At 42.0% G+C, this 19363-nt stretch overlaps 1 protein-coding gene across 5 annotated transcripts in view; it reads right to left on the reverse strand.

Annotated features, from left to right (window-relative positions):
* abcc4 (ATP binding cassette subfamily C member 4 (PEL blood group)) overlaps window positions 1-19363 on the reverse strand; it is a 471758-nt gene that overhangs the window by 140606 nt on the left and 311789 nt on the right. For all 5 annotated transcript variants that reach the window (XM_072577875.1, XM_072577874.1, XM_072577873.1 and 2 more), the window contains one exon: window positions 17653-17808. In XM_072577875.1, coding sequence (XP_072433976.1) covers window positions 17653-17808 — 156 coding nt within the window. The remainder of the gene's footprint in view (window positions 1-17652; window positions 17809-19363) is intronic.

Below are 19363 nucleotides of genomic sequence, written 5' to 3' on the forward strand. Positions count from 1 at the left end.
AATGGGATCTTGATCAGATGAGCAGTTAAAGTAAAGCCTTTGATAAGGTTCCACGTGGTAGGCTGTTGGAGAAAATGCAGAGGCATGGAATTGAGGATGATGTAGTAGTTTGGATTAGAAACTGGCTTTCTGAAAGAAGGCAGCGAGTGGTGGTTGATGGAAAATATTCAGCCTGGAGTCTGGTTACTAGTGGTGTGCCACAAGGATCTGTTTTGGGACCACTGCTGTTTGTCATTTTTATAAATGACTTAGACACAGGCATAGGTGGATGGATTAGTAAATTTGCAGACAACACTAAAGTCGGTGGAGTAGCGGACAGTGTGGAAAAATGTTACAGGTTGCGGGGGAGTTGGATAAATTGCAGAATTGGGCTGAGAGGTGGCAAATGGAGTTCAATGCAGCTAAATGTGAGGTGATGCACTTTGGGAAGAACAACAGGAAAGCAGAGTACTGGGTCAATGGAAAGATTCTTGGTAGTGTGAATATGCAGAGGGATCTTGGTGTCCATGTGCATAGATCCCTGAAAGTCGCTACCCAGGTGGATAGTGCTGTTAAGAAGGCATACAGTGTATTAGGTTTCATTTGTAGAGGGGTTGAGTTCTGGAACCGCAATATCATGCTGCAACTATACAAAACGCTGGTGCGGCCACACTTGGAATATTCTGTACAGTTCTGGTCCCCATATTTCGGGAAAGATGTGGAAGCATTGGAAAAGGTGCAGAGGAGATTTACCAGGATGTTGCCTGGTCTGGAGGGAAGGTCTTATGAGGAAAGACTGAGAGACTTGAACCTGTTCTCATTGGTAAGAAGGCAGCTAAGAGGGGATTTGATAGAGACATACAAGATGATCAGAGGATTAGATAGGGTAGACAGTGAAAGTCTTTTTCCTCGAATGACGGCGTCAGTGTGTACGAGGGGGCATAACTACAAATTGAGGGGTGATAGATTTAAGACAGATGTCAGAGGCAGGTTCTTTACGCAGAGAGTGGTAAGGGCGTGGAATGTAGTCAACGCTAATGTCGTCAACGCAGCCACATTAGGGAGATTTAAACAATCCTTAGATAAGCACATGGATGATTTTGGGATAGTGTAGGGGAAACAGCAGGTTCATAGTTCCTTGAAAGTAGAGTTGCAGGTAGATAGGATGGTGAAGGAGGCATTTGGTATGCTTTCCTCTATTGGCCAGAGCATTGAGTTGGGAGGTCATGTTACAGCTGAAATACTGAGTGCAATTCTGGTCTCCTTCCTATCGGAAGGATGCTGTGAAACTTGAAAGGGTTCAGAAAAGATTTAGAAGGATGTCGCCAGGTTTACGGGATTTGAGCTACAGGAAGATGCTGAATGTGATGGAGAGGGATAAGTGTGCACTGCAGGGCAACAGTTATAGCTGGGGGCAGGGAAATTATGATGCGGTGAGGCATGACTTAGGATGCGTGGATTGGAAAAATAGGCTTCAAGGGAAGAACACAAATGATATGTGGAGATTGTTCAAGGAACAGCTAATGGGTGTCCTTGATAAGTATGTACCAGTCAGGCAGGGAGTAAAGGGTCTTGTGAGGGAGCCGTGGTTTAACAAGGAATTGGAATCCCTTGTGAAAGGGAAGAGGGCGGCCTATGTAAAGATGAGGCGTGAAGGTTCAGTTGGGGCGATTGAGAGTTATAAGTTAGCCAGGAGGGATCTAAAGAGAGAGTTAAGAGCAGCGAGAAGGGGACATGAAAAGTCCTTAGTTGGTAGGATTAGGGAAAACCCAAAGGCTTTCTATAGGTATGTCAGGAAGAAAAGGATGACTAGGGTAGGTATCGGTCCAGTCAAGGATAGTAGTGGGAAGTTGTGTGTGGAGGCGGAGGAGATCGGTGAGACACTAAATCAATACTTTTCGTCAGTATTCACTCAGGAACAGGACATTGTTGCCAATGTGAATACTGAGTCACAATTAATTAGAATGGACGGCTTTGAGGTATGTAGGGAAGAGGTGTTGGAAATTCTGGAAAGGATGAAAATAGATAAGTCCCCTGGGCCTGATGGCATTTATCCTACGATCCTCTGGGAAGCTAGGGAGGAGATAGCGGAGCCATTGGCCTTGATTTTTATGTCGTCGTTGTCTACGGGAATAGTGCCAGAAGACTGGAGGATAGCGAATGTGGTCCCCTTGTTCAAGAAGGGGAGCAGGGATAGCCCGAGTAACTATAGGCCAGTGAGTCTCACTTCTGTTGAGGGCAAAGTCTTAGAGAGAATTGTAAGGGATAGGATTTATGAACATCTGGATAGGAATAATGTGATCAAGGATAGTCAGCATGGTTTTGTGAATGGCAGGTCGTGCCTCACAAACCTTATTGAATTCTTTGAGAAGGTGACCAAGGAAGTGGATGAGGGTAAAGCAGTAGATGTGGTGTATATGGATTTTAGCAAGGCGTTCGATAAGGTACCCCATGGCAGGCTAATGCAAAAACTACGGAGGTATGGCATTGAGGGTGCATTAGAGATTTGGATTAGGAATTGGCTGGCTGGAAGGAGACAGAGGGTAGTAGTTGATGGTATAGGTTCATCTTGGAGCGCAGTTACTAGCGGTGTTCCACAAGGATCTGTTTTGGGACCATTGCTGTTTGTCATTTTTATAAATGACCTGGAAGAGGGGCTTAAAGGCTGGGTGAGCAAGTTTGCGGATGACACGAAAGTCGGTGGAGTTGTGGACAGCGAAGAAGGATGTGGCAGGTTACAGCGGGATATAGATAAGTTGCAGAGCTGGGCAGTAAGGTGGCAAATGGAGTTCAATGTAGGTAAGTGTGAAGTCATTCACTTTGGTAGGAGTAACAAAAAGATGGATTACTGGGCTAATGGTAGACTACTTGGTAGTGTGGATGAGCAGAGGGATCTTGGTGTCCATGTACACAAATCTTTGAAAGTTGCCACCCAGGTAAATAGTGCTGTGAAGAAGGCATATGGTGTACTGGGCTTTATTGGTAAAGGAATTGAGTTCTGGAGTCCTGAGGTCATGTTGCAGTTGTATAAGACTCTGGTGTGGCCTCATCTGAAGTATTGTGTGAGTTTTGGTCGCCATATTATAGGAAGGATGTGGAGGCATTGGAACGAGTGCAGAGGAGGTTTACCAGGATGTTGCCTGGTATGGTAGGAAGATCGTATGAGGAAAGGCTGAGGTACTTGGGGCTTTTCTCATTGGAGAAAAGAAGGTTTAGGGGAGATTTGATAGAGGTGTACAAGATGATTAGGGGTTTAGATAGGGTTGACAGTGAGAACCTTTTTCCGCTAATGAAGTCAGCTGTTACCAGGGGACACAGCTTTAAATTAAGGGGTGGTAGGTATAGGACAGATGTTAGGGGTAGATTTTTTACTCAGCGGGTTGTGAGTTCATGGAATGCCCTGCCAGTAGCAGTGGTGGACTCTCCCTCTTTATGGTCATTTAAGCAGGCATTGGACAAGCATATGGAGGTTATTGGGCTAGTGTAGGTTAGGTAGGCTTCGGTCGGCGCAACATCGAGGGCCGAAGGGCCTGTACTGCGCTGTATTTTTCTATGTTCTATTACACTCTCACTACTTTCCCCACCCACCCCACCCCCACCCTAAATGTAAAGTCATCCATGAGTTCCACTGCCTTTCTTATATACCCCATATTTTTCATAAATGAATCTTTACTGTAGTGTAACTAATGTTAAGGGCCAATAAATTACTCCAAATGACCTCTTACCTCCTGTCAGAATTTCTTTTTTTTAACAATTTCAGATCTTGCTCTTTTGTGCGATCGTCATTTCTCACTACTTTACTAATAATATCCTCAATTGACAGGGTTATCCAGCTCTTTTTTCCTAGCTTCCTTTTGTTTTTAAATATAAAATACCCTTCAATATTTGGGTACCAGCCCTGGTCACCTTACAACCATGTCTCCAAAATTACACGTGCTTACGTTTTTTGCATTAACAATTCACCAACTTGTCAAGAATACTGCATGTAGTTAGATACAGAGCCTTTAATTCTGTCTTTTGACCACTTCTGCTGGTGCACTCTAAAGTTTGGACACAATGTCACTTCTTACCACATTTTTTTCTTTTTACCTTAATCACTATCCTCTTCCACAAACTTGGTTTCTTCCTTTTGAAATACCACATTTCCCTATACATAATCCCTTTCCCTATCTATTTAATGTAAAGACCTTTCTACTCCCCTATGAATACAAGTCACAAGAACACTAGTTCTAGCACAGTTTGTGGAGCAGGATTGGTCCAACGATACAGCCCCCACTTTTCCCATGATTCAAAACCCATTTCCTCCACACCATTCCTTGACCCATGCATTCAGCTCTCAAAAATCTTATTTGCTTGTGGTTTAGGTAATAATCCAAAGATTCTGTGCTTTAATTCAACCCCTGGTGCTCAAACCCCTTACGTAGAACCTCTTTCGTGGGCATCTGTACTATATGGACTATGACAACTGGATTCTTCTCCTCCCCTGAATGTTCCTCTCTAACAATGAGCAAAATGACTTAAACTTTAGCGGAGGCAGGCAGCATCGCCAGAGAATTGATTGTCGCTCTTAGCTGTAGAAAATTGTGCCTATCCTGAATGTAGTATTTCCTATTATCATAGGCTTCCTATACCCTGGTACCATCATCAGTTTGCTCACCTACCCTGATACTCTCATGTATACAGGCTGCAAGAACTTGTTGATATTTCCAAGGACTGAGACTCTGACACTTCTACCTTTTTGAACCTTTACCTGCAAACAAGCCTGTAACCGTTCCCGCCACCTCTCCAAACCACAATCACACCCTCCTGACCCTGCCCATGGACAAAGTGTAAAGGAGGACTCTCGCTGAAAGGCTAGGATTCCCTTTTAGAACAAAGTATTCATCAAATGTTCCTCCTCACACTGCAGTGTCTGCAACTCAAGGTCCAGCTCTCTGGCTCCGAGCTGAAGATCTCTGGCTCTGAGAATGAAGCTCTCTGCTGTACCCTCTGTGCTGTTTTATATCGCTCTCTATCTCTTTCTCTCATTCTCTCTGGCCTTCTCTCTCTCTTGAGCAGCCTTTTAATACTCTGGACTTGCTCTCACTCTCACATCCTTTGTGCTGCTTCTTAATGCTCTACACTCTCACCTGTTCCCTCTGCTGCTTTAAAACACTACAGGCCAGTCTCTTTCTTGATCTCTCTGTGCCATTTTTACAGCTGTAGGTCCTTACATCAGTGATTACATGCCTACGTTATCTTACATATGAGTTTAAATCTGACCATTTACATAAATTTTGAGGTAACAACTGATTTTCTTAGCAAGATATCATAAGAAATCTATGAAGTGTGTAGCTAGCAAATTCCCTGGGAAGGGAGGGTGATCTTCCCAAGCAACGTGAAATTAATTTATCAAGTGCATTTACTACAAGTATCCTTTTATATCCACAGGAAATCTTACTTGCCAACCTCTGACAAAGAAACTTGAACAGCCAAAATGAACTTGTTCACAATCTTCATATCATTGAAAATTAAAAGTAACTTTAAACAAAACAGTATTCAGACATGGGTCTCCAATTCAACTATGTCAAGTCTGCTGAAGTGACTCCTGTGTAGGTAGTGATCATACGCAAGTATGGTGCCTTAGTTCATCATCAAGCGGGATTTCCTGAAAGGAGTATTTTTAAAAACTGGTTCACATTTGAAAAATGTGGAAATCACTTCAAATTTATTTCTAAGACCAAAATCCTTAAATCAACTGTTCACTAGCAGATGTTGGAAAAGGAAGACATTGTACTCTGATAATGGAATGAACTTAAGTCTGTGTAAAATCCTTTCTTAAAACCAAAAGGTCATGGACTCCAGTGAGTAGCAGCATTGTATAAAACAGAAACTGCAGAAACAAAAGGATTAAACATTGTTGCAACATTTCTGCATCATAACTAGGGAGTGGGAAGATTTATCACCTTAATCTGAAAATATTGTCTAATATCTTTCTTCAACATTAGAAATATATCTAAAAATCACAATAGGCTGCCAACATTAATTTCATTTATCTCCCTTCAATTTACACAATTTAGCAAAACTTTTAAACATGTCTGTCTACCAGCAGTAGTGCACTGAAAAGACCCTTATCAGATCAAAATAAATAAATGCTTTTATGTCAGTGCAACACATTTAAATCTCCAGAACACCACACACTTATATTTACAGCTAGACACATAGGATAATGGTCAGAAAAGTGGAACCTGGTCAAATTCCACCCCAAACACACACACACATGACACACACGTAAGGAACATGGAGACAAATGTTGCTCAGTTTCTGTTTCAGTTTTAACTTAGTAGAAAACAGTCTAAACACAAACTTTTCTTGGACTGCAACCTGCAATCCTTTGCAATCTTCAGTGCAGATCCAATTTTGCCAACTGATGCAGGACTAAGGCGTGGCAGATGGAATTTAATGTAGATAAATGCTAGGGGCTGCATTCAGGGAAAAAATTCTTAACAGGACTTATACACTTAATGGTAAGGTCCTCTGGAGTGTTGCTGAACAAAGAGACCTTGGAGTGCAGGTTCATAGCTCCTTGAAATCCTTGAAAATGGAGTCGCAGGTAGATAGGATAGTGAAGAAGGTGTTTGGTATGCTTTCCTTTATTGGTCAGAGTATTGAGTACAGGAGTTGGGAGGTCATGAACAGAACATTGGTTAGGCCACTTTTGGAATATTGCTGCGAGTTGGACCGAAGGGTCTGTTTCCACGCTATACATCTCTACGACACTATTTACAATTTTTCTATTCCAATCTTGATAGCCACATACTCAGCACTAAGCTGAGGAATGATTTAACTAAACTTCTCAATCTTGTCCCCTTCCTTAAAGGTGTTCCTATTATTCATTGCATGGAGAAAGCTCCCTTTACATCCCTCAGGTATAGTATACTAAATGCTCTAGGATTTGTTTTCTGACTCGATTTGAAGAAAAAAACAGAAGAATGGAGTTGGAAGAAGACATTAAGTTCTTTGAGTGTGCTCCTTCATGCAGCAAGAACGTGACTGATACGGTAAGGAAGGAAGATTACCAACGTGCAGATTATTCTGGACTGAAATTAATAGATTTCCGGATAGTTATTCTCCTTTGTAAAAACTTGGAGTAAGATGCAGCTGATTGTAAAACATATTCAAATATAATTAATTTTATCCTTACCTCAATATTCTGTATTAATTTGACAATACCAAGAATATTATATGGTGGCAATGGAAGTACAATATTTGGAATAATTTCTGCCATTTCTGATAGCTTTGAATGGGTCACAGCATTCAACCAACCAGAATATGGCTGAATGGCACCCAAGATTTACAGAATTGTAGAATCCCTACACAGTCTAGCAAGAGGCCATTCGGCCCATCGATTCTGCACAGACCTGGCGAAGAGTTTCCCACCATATCCCTGTAAACCCACATTTACCATGGCTAATCCACCTAGACTGCACATCCCTGAACATTACAGGGCAATTTAACAAGTCCAAACCACCTAACCTGCACAACTTCGGACAGTAGGAGTAAACTGGAGTACACACACAGACATGGGGAGGATATGCAAACTCAACACAGACAAAGTTGGAATTGAATCTGGATCATTGGTGCGTTGAGGGAGCAGTGCTAACCACTGGGCCACCATGCCACTCCAGGTGGCTGTGCAGACAAAGTCTGAGTGAGGAAGGGTACCAATGGAAAAAGCCATGCAAGAGAAAGCAATTAAAGCACTTGATGTCTACTTTAACCTGAGAAAGAATACCATTGTTGACTAAATTAAACATAACAAACCTATCCAATGTCAAAGGGTTGCAGTTATAAATAACTTGAATAGGCTTCCAGGGAACTTTAAATGCAGAAGATTGAAAGATGAACTAATCGGAAACAGAATAATCATCAGTGTTGGATGAAGTCTTAAAATAACCACTTGATCACAACTTAAGGGCAATCCAACTCAATATAGACAAGCTGAGGTCAGGAAACAAAAAGCAGGGCAGCAATAGCCCAGCTATGTGTAAGTGGTACAGAAGGGACAAATATAGAAATGAAACTATCCTCTGAGAGAGGCTGAAAGACATTTACACAACAAGAAGGGGCACTTCAAAGCTGAGTGCTGCAGCAAGAAGCTTGTACAGAAAATGCACAAAGGGAAGTCCTGGATTGGAGTTGGTTGAAGGAAACAATTCAGGTTTTAAGTCAGACACGGGTATGGCAGTTTGATTTCATTCTGCTGCTGAAATTCTCATCAGCCATCTTGAAAAAAAGCTATACAAGTTGGGAGGTATAGAATTCAATGTCATGGGAGAATTGCAACTGCCAAGATTTTGTGGTCAGGAACAGGACTCCTGGAAAGTACGTTGTCTCCCCGGTGCCAGGATCTGGGATGTCGCCGATCAGGTTAACAGGATTCGAAAGGGGCAGGGTGAGCAGCCAGAAATCGTGGTGCATATTGGCACCAACGACATAGCCAGGAAAGGGATTGAGGATCTGAAAAGTGACTACAGAGAGCTGGGTTGGAAGCTGAAGAGCAGGATGAGTAGAGTGGTGATCTCAGGTTTGCTACCGGTGCCACGAGGTAGTGAGGTGAAGAACAAACAGTGAATGTCTGCGAGGCTGGTGCAGGAGGGAGGGCTTCAGATACTTAAAACAATGGGATGTCTTCTGGGGAAGGTGGCACCTGTACAAGAAGGACGGGTTCCACCTGAACTGGAGGGGCACAAATGTCCTGGGTGGGAGATTTGTTCATGTGTGTGTGAGGGTTTGAACTAGTTTGGCAAAGGTTGGGGGGGGGCGGGTGGTGGGGAAACGAGAGCTACATATCTGAGAGGGGGCAATTGTAGATAGGACAGTGACAGGATATAGTGAATTGGGAAGATTTCTCACGCGATGAAACAAAGGGATCAGTTAAAGTGTGTCTGCTTTACCGCAAAGAATGTCAGAAATTAGAGTGAGGAACTTACAGCATGGATCAGTACTTGGGGCTATGATGTTGTGGCCATAACGGAGGCATGGGTTTCACAGGGACAGGAATGGTTTTTAGATGTTCCAGAGTTTAGAATGTTTAAAAAGGACAGGGAGGGTGGAAAAAGGGGAGGAGTTGTAGCATTGCTAATCAGAAAGTGCATCACAGCTACAGAAACAAAGGCTGTTGAGGAAAGTTTGTCTACTGAGTCACTATGGGTGGAAGTTAGGAACAGCAAGGGAGCAGCCACCTCATTGGGGGTTTTCTACAGACCCCCTAATAGCAGTCGGGAGATTGAAGAACTCATAGACGGGCAGACTTTGGAAAAATGCAGATGTAGCAGGGTCGTTGTTCTGGGTGACTTCAACTTTCCCAATATTGACTGGAACCCCTTAGTGCAGATGGTTTGGATGGAGCCTTTTTTGTCAGGTGTGTTCAGGAGGGTTTCCTTACTCAGTATGTAGACAGGCCAACGTGGGGAAAAGCCATTTTGGATTTGGTGCTCGGCAATCAGCCAGGACAGGTGTCAGATCTCGCGGTGGGAGAACACTCGCGGCCAGTGACCACAACTGCCTCATATTCACCATAGACTTGGAGAGGGAAAGGAGCAGGTACCAAGGGAAGATACTTAATTGGGGAAAAGGAAATTATGAAGCTATGAGACAGGAGTTGGGAAGTACAGACTTGGAGCATTTGTTCCACAGAAAGGGCACAACAGGCAGTTGTTGCGAATGATCCACAAATTAGTTTCCTCTGAGACAGGCAAGAAGGGGTAAGAGGAGCTTCTCATCAAAAGGAAGAAGGCAGTTTACGTAGGTTCGAGGAAGCAAAGATCTAGCACAGCTTTAGAGGATTACAGGCTTACTAGAATGGAGCTCAGAAATGGATGGAGGAGAGCCAGGAGGGGGCATGAAAAAGGCTTGGCAGGAAGGATTAGGGAGAACCCAAAGGCATTTTACTCATATGTGAGGAATAAGAAAATGATCAGGGAGAAGGTAGGGCCAGTCAGGGACAGCATAGGGAATTTCTGCATGGAATCTGAACAGATAGGGGAAGCCCCTAAATGAGTTTTTTGCTTCGGTTTTCACTAAGGAAAGGGACCTTGTTGTGAATGAGAACTTTGAGGAGCTGGGACACAGGCTTGACCAGATCAAGATTGATGAAGTTGATGTGCTGGAAATTTTGGCAAACATTAAGATCGGTAAGTCCCCAGGGCCAGACCAGATTTATCCTAGGCTGCTCCGGGAAGCGAGAAAGGAGATTGCTAAGCCGCTGCAAAGATCTTTGCTTCTTTACCCTCCCCGGGAGTTGTACCGGAGGATTGGAGGGAGGCGAACGTTGTTCCTCTTTTCAAGAAGGTGAATAGGGAAATCCCTGGCAGTTACAGACCAGTCAGTCTTATGTCTATGGTCAGCAAGGTTTTGGAAAGAATTCTGAGGGATAGGATTTATGACTATTTGGAAAAGCACAGAGTGATTAAAGGCAGTCAGCATAACTTCGTGAAGGACAGATCATGCCTCACAAATCTTATTGAATTCTTTGAGAAGGTTACGAGATAGGTCGACGAAGGTCGAGCAGTGGATGTGGTGTATATGGACCTAAGCAAAGCATTTGATAAGGTTCACCATGGTAGGGTCATTCATAAAGTCAGGAAGTATGGGATACAGGGCGATTTGGCTCTCTGGATTCATAACTGGTTGGCAGACAGTGGTTGTAGATGGAATGTATTCTGCCTGGAGGTCAGTGTTGAGTGGTGTCCCACAGTGCTCTGTTCTTGGGTCTCTGCTCTTTGTAGTTTTCATAAATAACTTGGATGTGGAGGTGGAGGGGTGGATTAGTAAATTGGCCAATGACACAAAGGTTATAGGTATGTCATTGACAGTATCGAGGGCTATTGCAGCGTGACATAGACAGGATGCAAAGCTGGGCGGAGAAATGGCAGATGGAGTTCAACCTGGATAAATGCGAAGTGATGCATTTTGGAAGGTCGAACTTGAATGCTGAATATAGTATTAATGACAGGATTCTTGACAGTGTGAAGGAACAGAGAGCTCTTGGTGTTCAAGTGCATAGATACCTCAAAGTTGCCACCCAAGTGGATAGGGTTGTTAAGAAAGCATGTGGTGTTTTGGCTTTCATTAACAGGAGAATCGAGTTTAAGAGCCATGAGGTTTTGCTGCAGCTCTACAAGACCCTGGTGAGACCACACACGGAATATTGTGTCCAGTTCTGGTCGCTCTATTATAGGAAAGGTACAGAGGCTTTGGACAAGGTGCAAAGAAAGCTTACCAGGATGCTGCCTGGACTGGAGGGCTTGTCCTATGAAGAGAGGTTGACTTAAGCTCAGACTTTTCTCTTTGGAGAGGAGGAAGAGAGGTAACCTGATCGAGGGTATAAAAGGTAATGAGAGGCATGGATAGAATCGATAGCCAGAGCCTATTTCCCAGTGCAGCAGTGACTGGCATGAGGGATCATAGTTTTAAGATATTAGGAGAAAGGTATTAGGAGACGTCAGAGGTCGGTTCTTTACTCAGAGAGTTGTGAATGCATGGAATGCATTGCTAGTGGTTGTGGTGGAAGCAGAATCATTAGGGATATTTAAGTGACTGCTGGACATGCACTTGGACAGCAGTGAATTGAGGGGTGTGTAGGTTAGGTTTTTTTTATTTTAGATTAGGAATAATCCTCGGCACAACATCGTGGGCCAAAGGGCCTGTTCTGTACATTTCTATATTCTATGTTCTAAGTTCTGAAGGCATATTGTTGATGTACTCAGTGTCAGAAATGATCCACAGAAAACAATCACAATTAAGAAGTTTCCAATTCCTGTTAGTATGACTTAGCTCCAGTGATTCATGAGGATGGGAAATCAATCAGAAAGATGTTGCTCAACCCGGCTATTGTTAAATAGCCACAATGGCAGCTGTTGCAACAACACAAGATAAGGTGGTGGAGGCAAGCACAAAGTACCTCTTATGGGAAAATCAAAGAGCTGGTAATATCACCTGATAATGTAGGTCTCTATGACTCAGAGCTGTCCACTATCAATAATGCAGGTACATCTTTTATAGGACTGGGAACTGTGAGGACTGCAGATGCTGGAGATCAGTCGAGTGTGTGGTGTTGGAAATTCACAGCAGGTCAGGCAGCATCTGAGGAGAAGGAGAATCAACATTTCAGGCATAAGCCCTTCATCTAGATTTCCTGATGAAGGGCTTATGCCCGAAACTTCGGTTCTCCTGCTCCTCGAGTACTGCCTGATCTGCTGTGCTTTTCCAGCACCACACTCGCGACTCTCTCAGATAGAGACAGATGGAAAACACAGATCAGTTTTCAGTGCATCCCACTGATTGACAGATATGGAGTGATGCAGAAGGGAGCATGAGTTGCTACATGGACTGGAGAAAAGTTTGCAGATTACATTCTTGGTCTCCACTTCAAATAAAGTCACACCACAAACCCTTAATGACAAAACAAAATGCATCCACAGTACAACAATTCAGATTGAAAACAAAGCAAAGACTGATCATGTTCTAGAAAAACTGCAGATTACAGCAGATACTCTATCCTATATCCATGTGGCAAGGAGATTTGTTTTTTGTTGATGAGATGGAAGCTTTTATTGTAGTAACAACCACTACTGTAGGAGCCACAACACAGAGCATGAATGTATCTCATTCATGTTATAACATGTTATGTTGAGATTTTAAAGGTGTATCCTGGTTTTCACAAAGTAGCTGCCTCCTTTCTTATGGTCATCTATCCAACTGAACTGGCTAGAGATGTTGCAAACCTCCCCCCTCCCCCCGCCATCAATTCAGATGACAACCTGACAAGTGAACCAAAGTCTTTCACCAATTCCCCCTCTTGTCCAGTAGAGTGTGAGAGACCACGAAAATGGCACAAAGCCCAAAGCTCTTCAAGGCTCAAGAGGATCCATTCTGGTTGATATGTCAAAATGTCACAACAATATTAAAAAATCACACAACACCAGGTTATAGTCCAACAGGTTTAATTGGAAGCACTAGCTTTTGGGAGCACTGCTCCTTCATCAGGTGGTTGTGGAGTAGCACTCAGAAAGCTAGTGCTTCCAATTAAACCTGTTGGACTATAACCTGGTGTTGTGTGATTTTTAACTTTGTACACCCCAGTCCAACACCGGCATCTCCAAATCATGTCACAACAACTGTCTGTATAAAAAGGGGTGGAAAGAAAGAGAACAAAAGGTTAAGGATTACAATGCACTAGAGTCAAAGCTATGGTTTGATGAGCTTTGCAATACAAACAAGAATTCCAAGACTGGGCAGAAGACGAAATTGGTTAGAATCAGAAGACTTGGCAACCGCAGTATGCTATGCAGATACAGGAAGTGATGGATCTTGTATTTTCATATGACCTCATAGTAAGATACAGCTGACAATAAGATACTTTCCAAAAAGTTTTTAACTGTTTTCCTAACCTCAGACAGTTTCTATTAATATTCTACATTAGTCTAACAATACCAAATATATTCAAAATTGAATCATGCTCAATGGATCATATGGCCTAGTCTTGCATCTTTTATTAAGATAATGTAGCAACGTTGGCCATATGTATTTATAGAAAGTATTCAACAAAGTGAGGGATTGTGAAATTCCTGAGGAGTTTGATATATGAAGTAAGGATGTATTGCAGATTTTCAGCAGGTCTGGCAGCATCTGTGAAGAAAAATCAGAGTTAACGTCAGTTCTGAGGAAGGGTCACCGGACCCTAAACATTAACTATGACTTTTCTTCACAGATGCTGCCAGACCTGCTGAGCTTTTACAACAGCCTTTTTTCTTTTTTCCTGATCTACAGCATCCACAGTCCTTTTGGTTTTTATTGGAGATTTTGGCAGGTTTAAAAGTGGATAAATCCCTAGGTATAGATGAGCTGCTATGACAGATGAGAAAATAAATCACAGGGGCCCTGACTCATATTTTTAATCCCTTTCTGATCCAGGAGAGGTGCCAGAGAACTGCAGGAAGGCTAACGTCGTTGTAATTTTAAAAGAAGAGTGGTAGAGGCAAACCAGGGAATTACAGACCAGTGAGTCTCACATCAGTGGTAGGGAAACTACTGGATAAAGTTCTGAAAGAAAGGCTTAAACTCCACTTGGAGAAGCAAGGATTGATCAGGGACAGTCTGATAAAGAAGGTAAAAGCAAAAAAAAAGCGAAATAAAGATACTCAGAGTAAGTTGGCAAATTGGATCCAAAATTGCTTTATTGGTAGGAGACATAGGCTGGTGGTAGAAGGCTGTTTGTGTGACTGATAGCTGGTGTCCAGTGGCATACCACAGTGATCAGTGTTGAGTCCCTCACTGTTTCTGATATTCATAAATGATATCGACTAAAATGCAGGGTGGATTATAAGTACGTTTGGCTGGATGGTTGACAATGAGAAAGAAAGTCTTAGATTGCAGGAAGATGTAGGTGGAGTTCTCAGATGGGCAGATAGAACTTAAATTTGATAAATGTGAAGTGATGTACTGTGGAAGAAGGAACAAGACAAGGGAATGAATAAGAACTTGGTGCTTGGTTCACAACTGTTCACAATCTACTGAAATTATTTGGTACAGACTAATTTAATATTTCCAAATTTGCTGATGAATCAAAATTGATGGGAACTTAAGTTATGAGGAGAATACAATGAGGTTACAAGCAGATATGTACAGGCTATCTGATTAGACAGACTAAGTGATTGCCAGATGAAATACAATGTGTGAAGTTATCCACTTTTATAGAAAAGATAGAAAAAATAGAAAAATTCAGAATGTTTCTTTAATGGTGAGAGGTTGGAAAAAGTGTCCTAAATGATCTGGGTGTTCTGGCCTGTTAATTATTAAAAGCTAGCATGTAGGATCAGCAACAACTAAGCTCCATGCAAATGTTATGTTGGCGTTGAGTTCAAGGGAACTGGAATACAGGAGTAAAGATTAGAGTGGTGCTGGAAAAGCACAGCAGGTTAGGCAGCATCTGATGAAGGGTTTTTGCCCAAAGTGTTGACTTTCCTGCTCCTCAAATGCTGCCTGACCTGCTGTGCTTTTCCAGCACCATTCTAAGCTTGACTTTGATCTCCAGCATCTGCAGTACCCACTTCTGCCTACAGGAGTAAAGATGTCTACTGCAATTATTTACAGACTTCCCCTGGAGTACTGTGTAGTTTTGATCCCATTTATAGGATATACATGCAATATAAGGTGTGCAACAGAATTTCACCAGATTAAGCCTTAGGAAGATTTATGAGGAGATATTGAGGAAATTGAATCATTAATTTCTAGACTTTCAAAGAATGTGATGTAGTCTCAGTGAACCTGGTCATGACAGGAATGTTTCTCATGGCTGAGGAGTCTAGAACTTGAGGACATAACCTCAGAGAAGAGATAGAACATTCAACAGGAAGAATACCTTCACTCAGAGGATGGTGAATCATTGGGATTCTCTCTATGAGGAACTATGGAAACTCAATTATTGAACATGTTCCAGACAGAAATTGATAGGTTTCTGGGGATTCATATCATTAAGGGATATGGAGATTGTGTGGGAGAGTGTTATTGAGATGATCAGAATTCAATTGTAGAGCAGGCTTGATGTGCTGAATGGCGTCTTCCTGATATGATGATAGAGGCTGTGTGGTTAGAATTGGAATGGGAATGTAATAGATCACTGAAGATTGCTTTGGGGAAGATGAGGTTCAGGGGTAAGGATAAAAGGATCAAATAGTTTCTAAAACAACTAGAACAATTTCCTAGACACTTCATTCAGGCACTGCAACACGCCTGCTTTGGCGCACATCGCCACATTCACAGCCACCTAAGATTCACTTCCAGGTTAGTGATAACAGAGATCTTAAACAGAGGTGGGTTTGCAGAGTCAAAAACCTCCCCAATCTCAATTACCTGGCTGAATAGCAAAAACCTGGCTCTTTGCCCCCTTGTGTCACAAACCTTATTTGGAGTCAAATGGAGGTTACAGCCCTGCATGCTGTGGGAAAGTTGCCCTCCTGGAGGGAATGCAAATACAAAAATAAGTAAAAAAGAAACAAAATAATATTGAGCCTGGAAATCTGAAAGAAAACAGAAGGTGCTGGAGAAACTTACCAAGTTTTGCAGCATCTGTAGAAAGAGAATTAGAGTGGAGTGAAAACTGCAGACCAGTTCAAAAGTCATCATTTTGGACCAGAAATATTTTAACTCTCTTTCTCTCTCCAGAGATGCTGCCAGAGCTGCTGTGTTTGTACAGCACTTTCTGTTTGTGTTATAAGTTGGAAATGGATCCACTGGTTGTACTGGAGCTCCATTTTGTGGTATACAAGTCAAGTTGGATCAGTAGGCATCATTTGTATGTTTTACTGGTAGGAAACTCTTCCATTTTCGTCACTGTCTCTCTATTTTAAATGTTCATGTTAAAAAAAACAGAAACAGCAGCTAGACTGTTATTGTGAAGGGTAAGTTTCCCTCTCATTCTCCAAGTGTGTGCAGGTGAGAAAGGCCAAATATTTATCCAACGTCTTTCAAAGGTTACTGAATCTGCATCAATGCATCAGCATACAGTACATTCCAAATGTCTCTAAAATTCCAGTCAGTCTCTAGAGGAGAATAGGCCTTAGTAGCTGTTTAACTAGGCCAGAGTGCAGGATGGTGCCAGCTATCTGGTTTGAGAGTGTGTTGCTGGAAAAGCACAGCAGGAGAGGCAGCATCCGCGGAGCAGGAAAATCGACATTTCGGGCCGGAGCCCTTCATTGGGAAATTCCTGATGATTCATCATTCCTGCCTGACCTGCTGTCTCCTGCCAGCTATCTGGTGCCTGCTCACCTCCATACGGAGCTTAAACTGCCTAGGTCTTCAAGAGCAGTACAAATATCTCAAGGGCTTTTCCTAGTTAGCTTAAGTAGAAAAAAAAATCAATTTGCGCTGGAAGTCATTTTATATTCAAAACCTGGGTGATGACTTTCTTTGTCAATTCCATCAGTTTATTGACTAATAATATTATTCCAGCTAAATATTATTTTGTGAACAGTGACTAATCTTCTCTAAAATAAAAAGTGTACAGAGATGCAACTTTTACTATGTAAATAAAGATTTGTTTCTTCATATTCCACACGACTTATTCAGCAAAGGTTGGATGATAGGATTATATTCATTTATAAATAACATAACTGGAATCAGCTAAGTATTCATCCAACTTCCTTTCAAAGGTTACTGAATCTGCATCAATGCATCATCAGACAGTACATTCCAAAACTTAGCTATTTATTAGATAAAAGCATTTTCTCCTCATTGTCATCTCTGGTTCACAATTTGCTCCACATGGTACAAAACCTTTTTTAAAAATTACAAAGTAATTTTCATATATAATTGACACTGTCCTCAAATAAAGTTAGTTGGGTGAAAAGCATTGAGATGTTGCGATGTGAAAGGCAGTACAAATTGTTTAGTTCACTCATCAATCAACAGAAGGCAAGTTTACATTTAGGGTGCAAGCAATGTTTATTCATTAGCTACGTATAACAGATTATGTAAAAAAAGCTGTTTTTAACTCTGTTCTGCATGCTAAGTTAAGGTTAAGTATAAAACAGTCAGTATGTCACACTCAAGATTTTGGTCAAATATAAAACCAGCCTTCCACAAGGCTAATGATATTGTGATACATTTATTTTAGATCAGCTCATAAAATACCTGAGGAATGATGGACATGCTGTTTCGCAGGTCATGTAAACCTAGTTCCGAGGTTACAATGCCATCAATGATGATTTTCCCTTCTGGTTCAGCAAGGCGAAACAAGGCTGAGATGAGAGAACTCTTCCCAGCACCTGTCCTTCCAACAAGCCCAATCTGTAAGAGTAAATACTATGAATGAAGTTACAATTTGTAATACATTTTACCACATCAACTGAGCTGGATTTTCATTCTGGAGTTAAAACAGACTTAGAAGTTAGAATTACAAATCAGAAACATTAAAAAGCACAATAAAAACTGAAAGAACTATGGATTCTGTAAATCACACAAAAAAAGGGAAGTTGCTGGAAAAGCTCAGCAGATCTGGCAGCAGCTGTGAAGAGAAATCAGAGTTAACATTTCAGGTCCGGTGACCCTTCCTCCGAACAAAGGGTCAGTGGACCCAAAACGTTAACTCTGATTTCTTTTCAGAGGTGCTGCCAGACCTGCTGAGCTTTTCCAGCAATTTCTGTTTTTGTTTCTGAACATTAAAAAGCAGTAGCTTGAATTTTAGTTCAAGGACTTCAATTCCAATATTGGGAACTCAGTTTGTGGAGACATTGGAGAATATTTTTAAGGAGGCAGCCTTCTGGGAAGGTCATCCAATTAAGGTCCACAGTCAGGAAACCGACACAGGAACATGCAAAGCTCTGGGTGTCGACCAAGCAGACTGAGAAAGGTATATATGATGGAGGCATTCCAGTCCTTGCAACTCAATGGAGTCCATGCTAGGCTGCTTTGCAGAATGCACCTGCAATCAATCCTTGTATAACCTGCTGGCTGCTGGGAGGCTACTGTCATGCTATATTCGGGCTGCAGGCACATTGGAAGCAGAAACATACCAGTGTGCTGGCTAGGAGCACAGAATCACTATAACCTTCAAATGGATCCTTCACCACAAAGTAAATCTAGCCCACCTTGTTAATGACATGCTTCAATTTAAAAATAAGTTTATCAATTTGTTCAGTGTAATACTGAACATTTTTAAAAAATCAGTGTTACTTATTGGGAGCAAAAATAAACATTGTGCGCTGATTGGCATTCATTGGAAAGCAGGAATGTGTGGAAATAGAGCATTCCACCCAGACCCACTCCCTACCCTATTTCTGTAACCGTGCATTTCCTACAGGCCAATCCACCTAGCGTCCACTATGGACAATTTAGCATGGCCAATTCACCTAACATGCACCCGGAGGAAACCCTTTCAGACCCAGTGAGAACTAGCAAACTCCACACAGTCACCTGAGGGTTGAATTGAGCCTGGGTCCCTGGCACCAAGAGGCAGCAATACCAACCACTATGGCATAATGCCACCCCTGATGAACTCCCTACTGTATACAAGATATTAAGATCAATATGCATTGTTTCATAACTATAACATATGGAGTGTGGAGTCAGCCTTCTGTTTGCACTGGTGATTCCATCCCAGCCCAGATTCAGTCTCACTATGAGGTTGTGTGGGTGTCTTGTTATCAAGAGCCATAGTTTTGCGTTCTTAGCAATAGATAATATTTCAGTTGTTCTTTGAGTTCTGATATTTCTTTTTCATCAGTTCTACCACTAAGTACCTTTCCTTCTTGAAAGGCCAGGAGAATATTGGTTCCAGACAAAATCTCTGACAAAGTTTCTCCCCAAAGTACAGCTGATTTATGTATTGCCATGTCTGAAGTCA

Source organism: Chiloscyllium punctatum, chromosome 9, assembly GCF_047496795.1.
Source record: "Chiloscyllium punctatum isolate Juve2018m chromosome 9, sChiPun1.3, whole genome shotgun sequence".
NCBI lineage: Eukaryota > Metazoa > Chordata > Chondrichthyes > Orectolobiformes > Hemiscylliidae > Chiloscyllium > Chiloscyllium punctatum.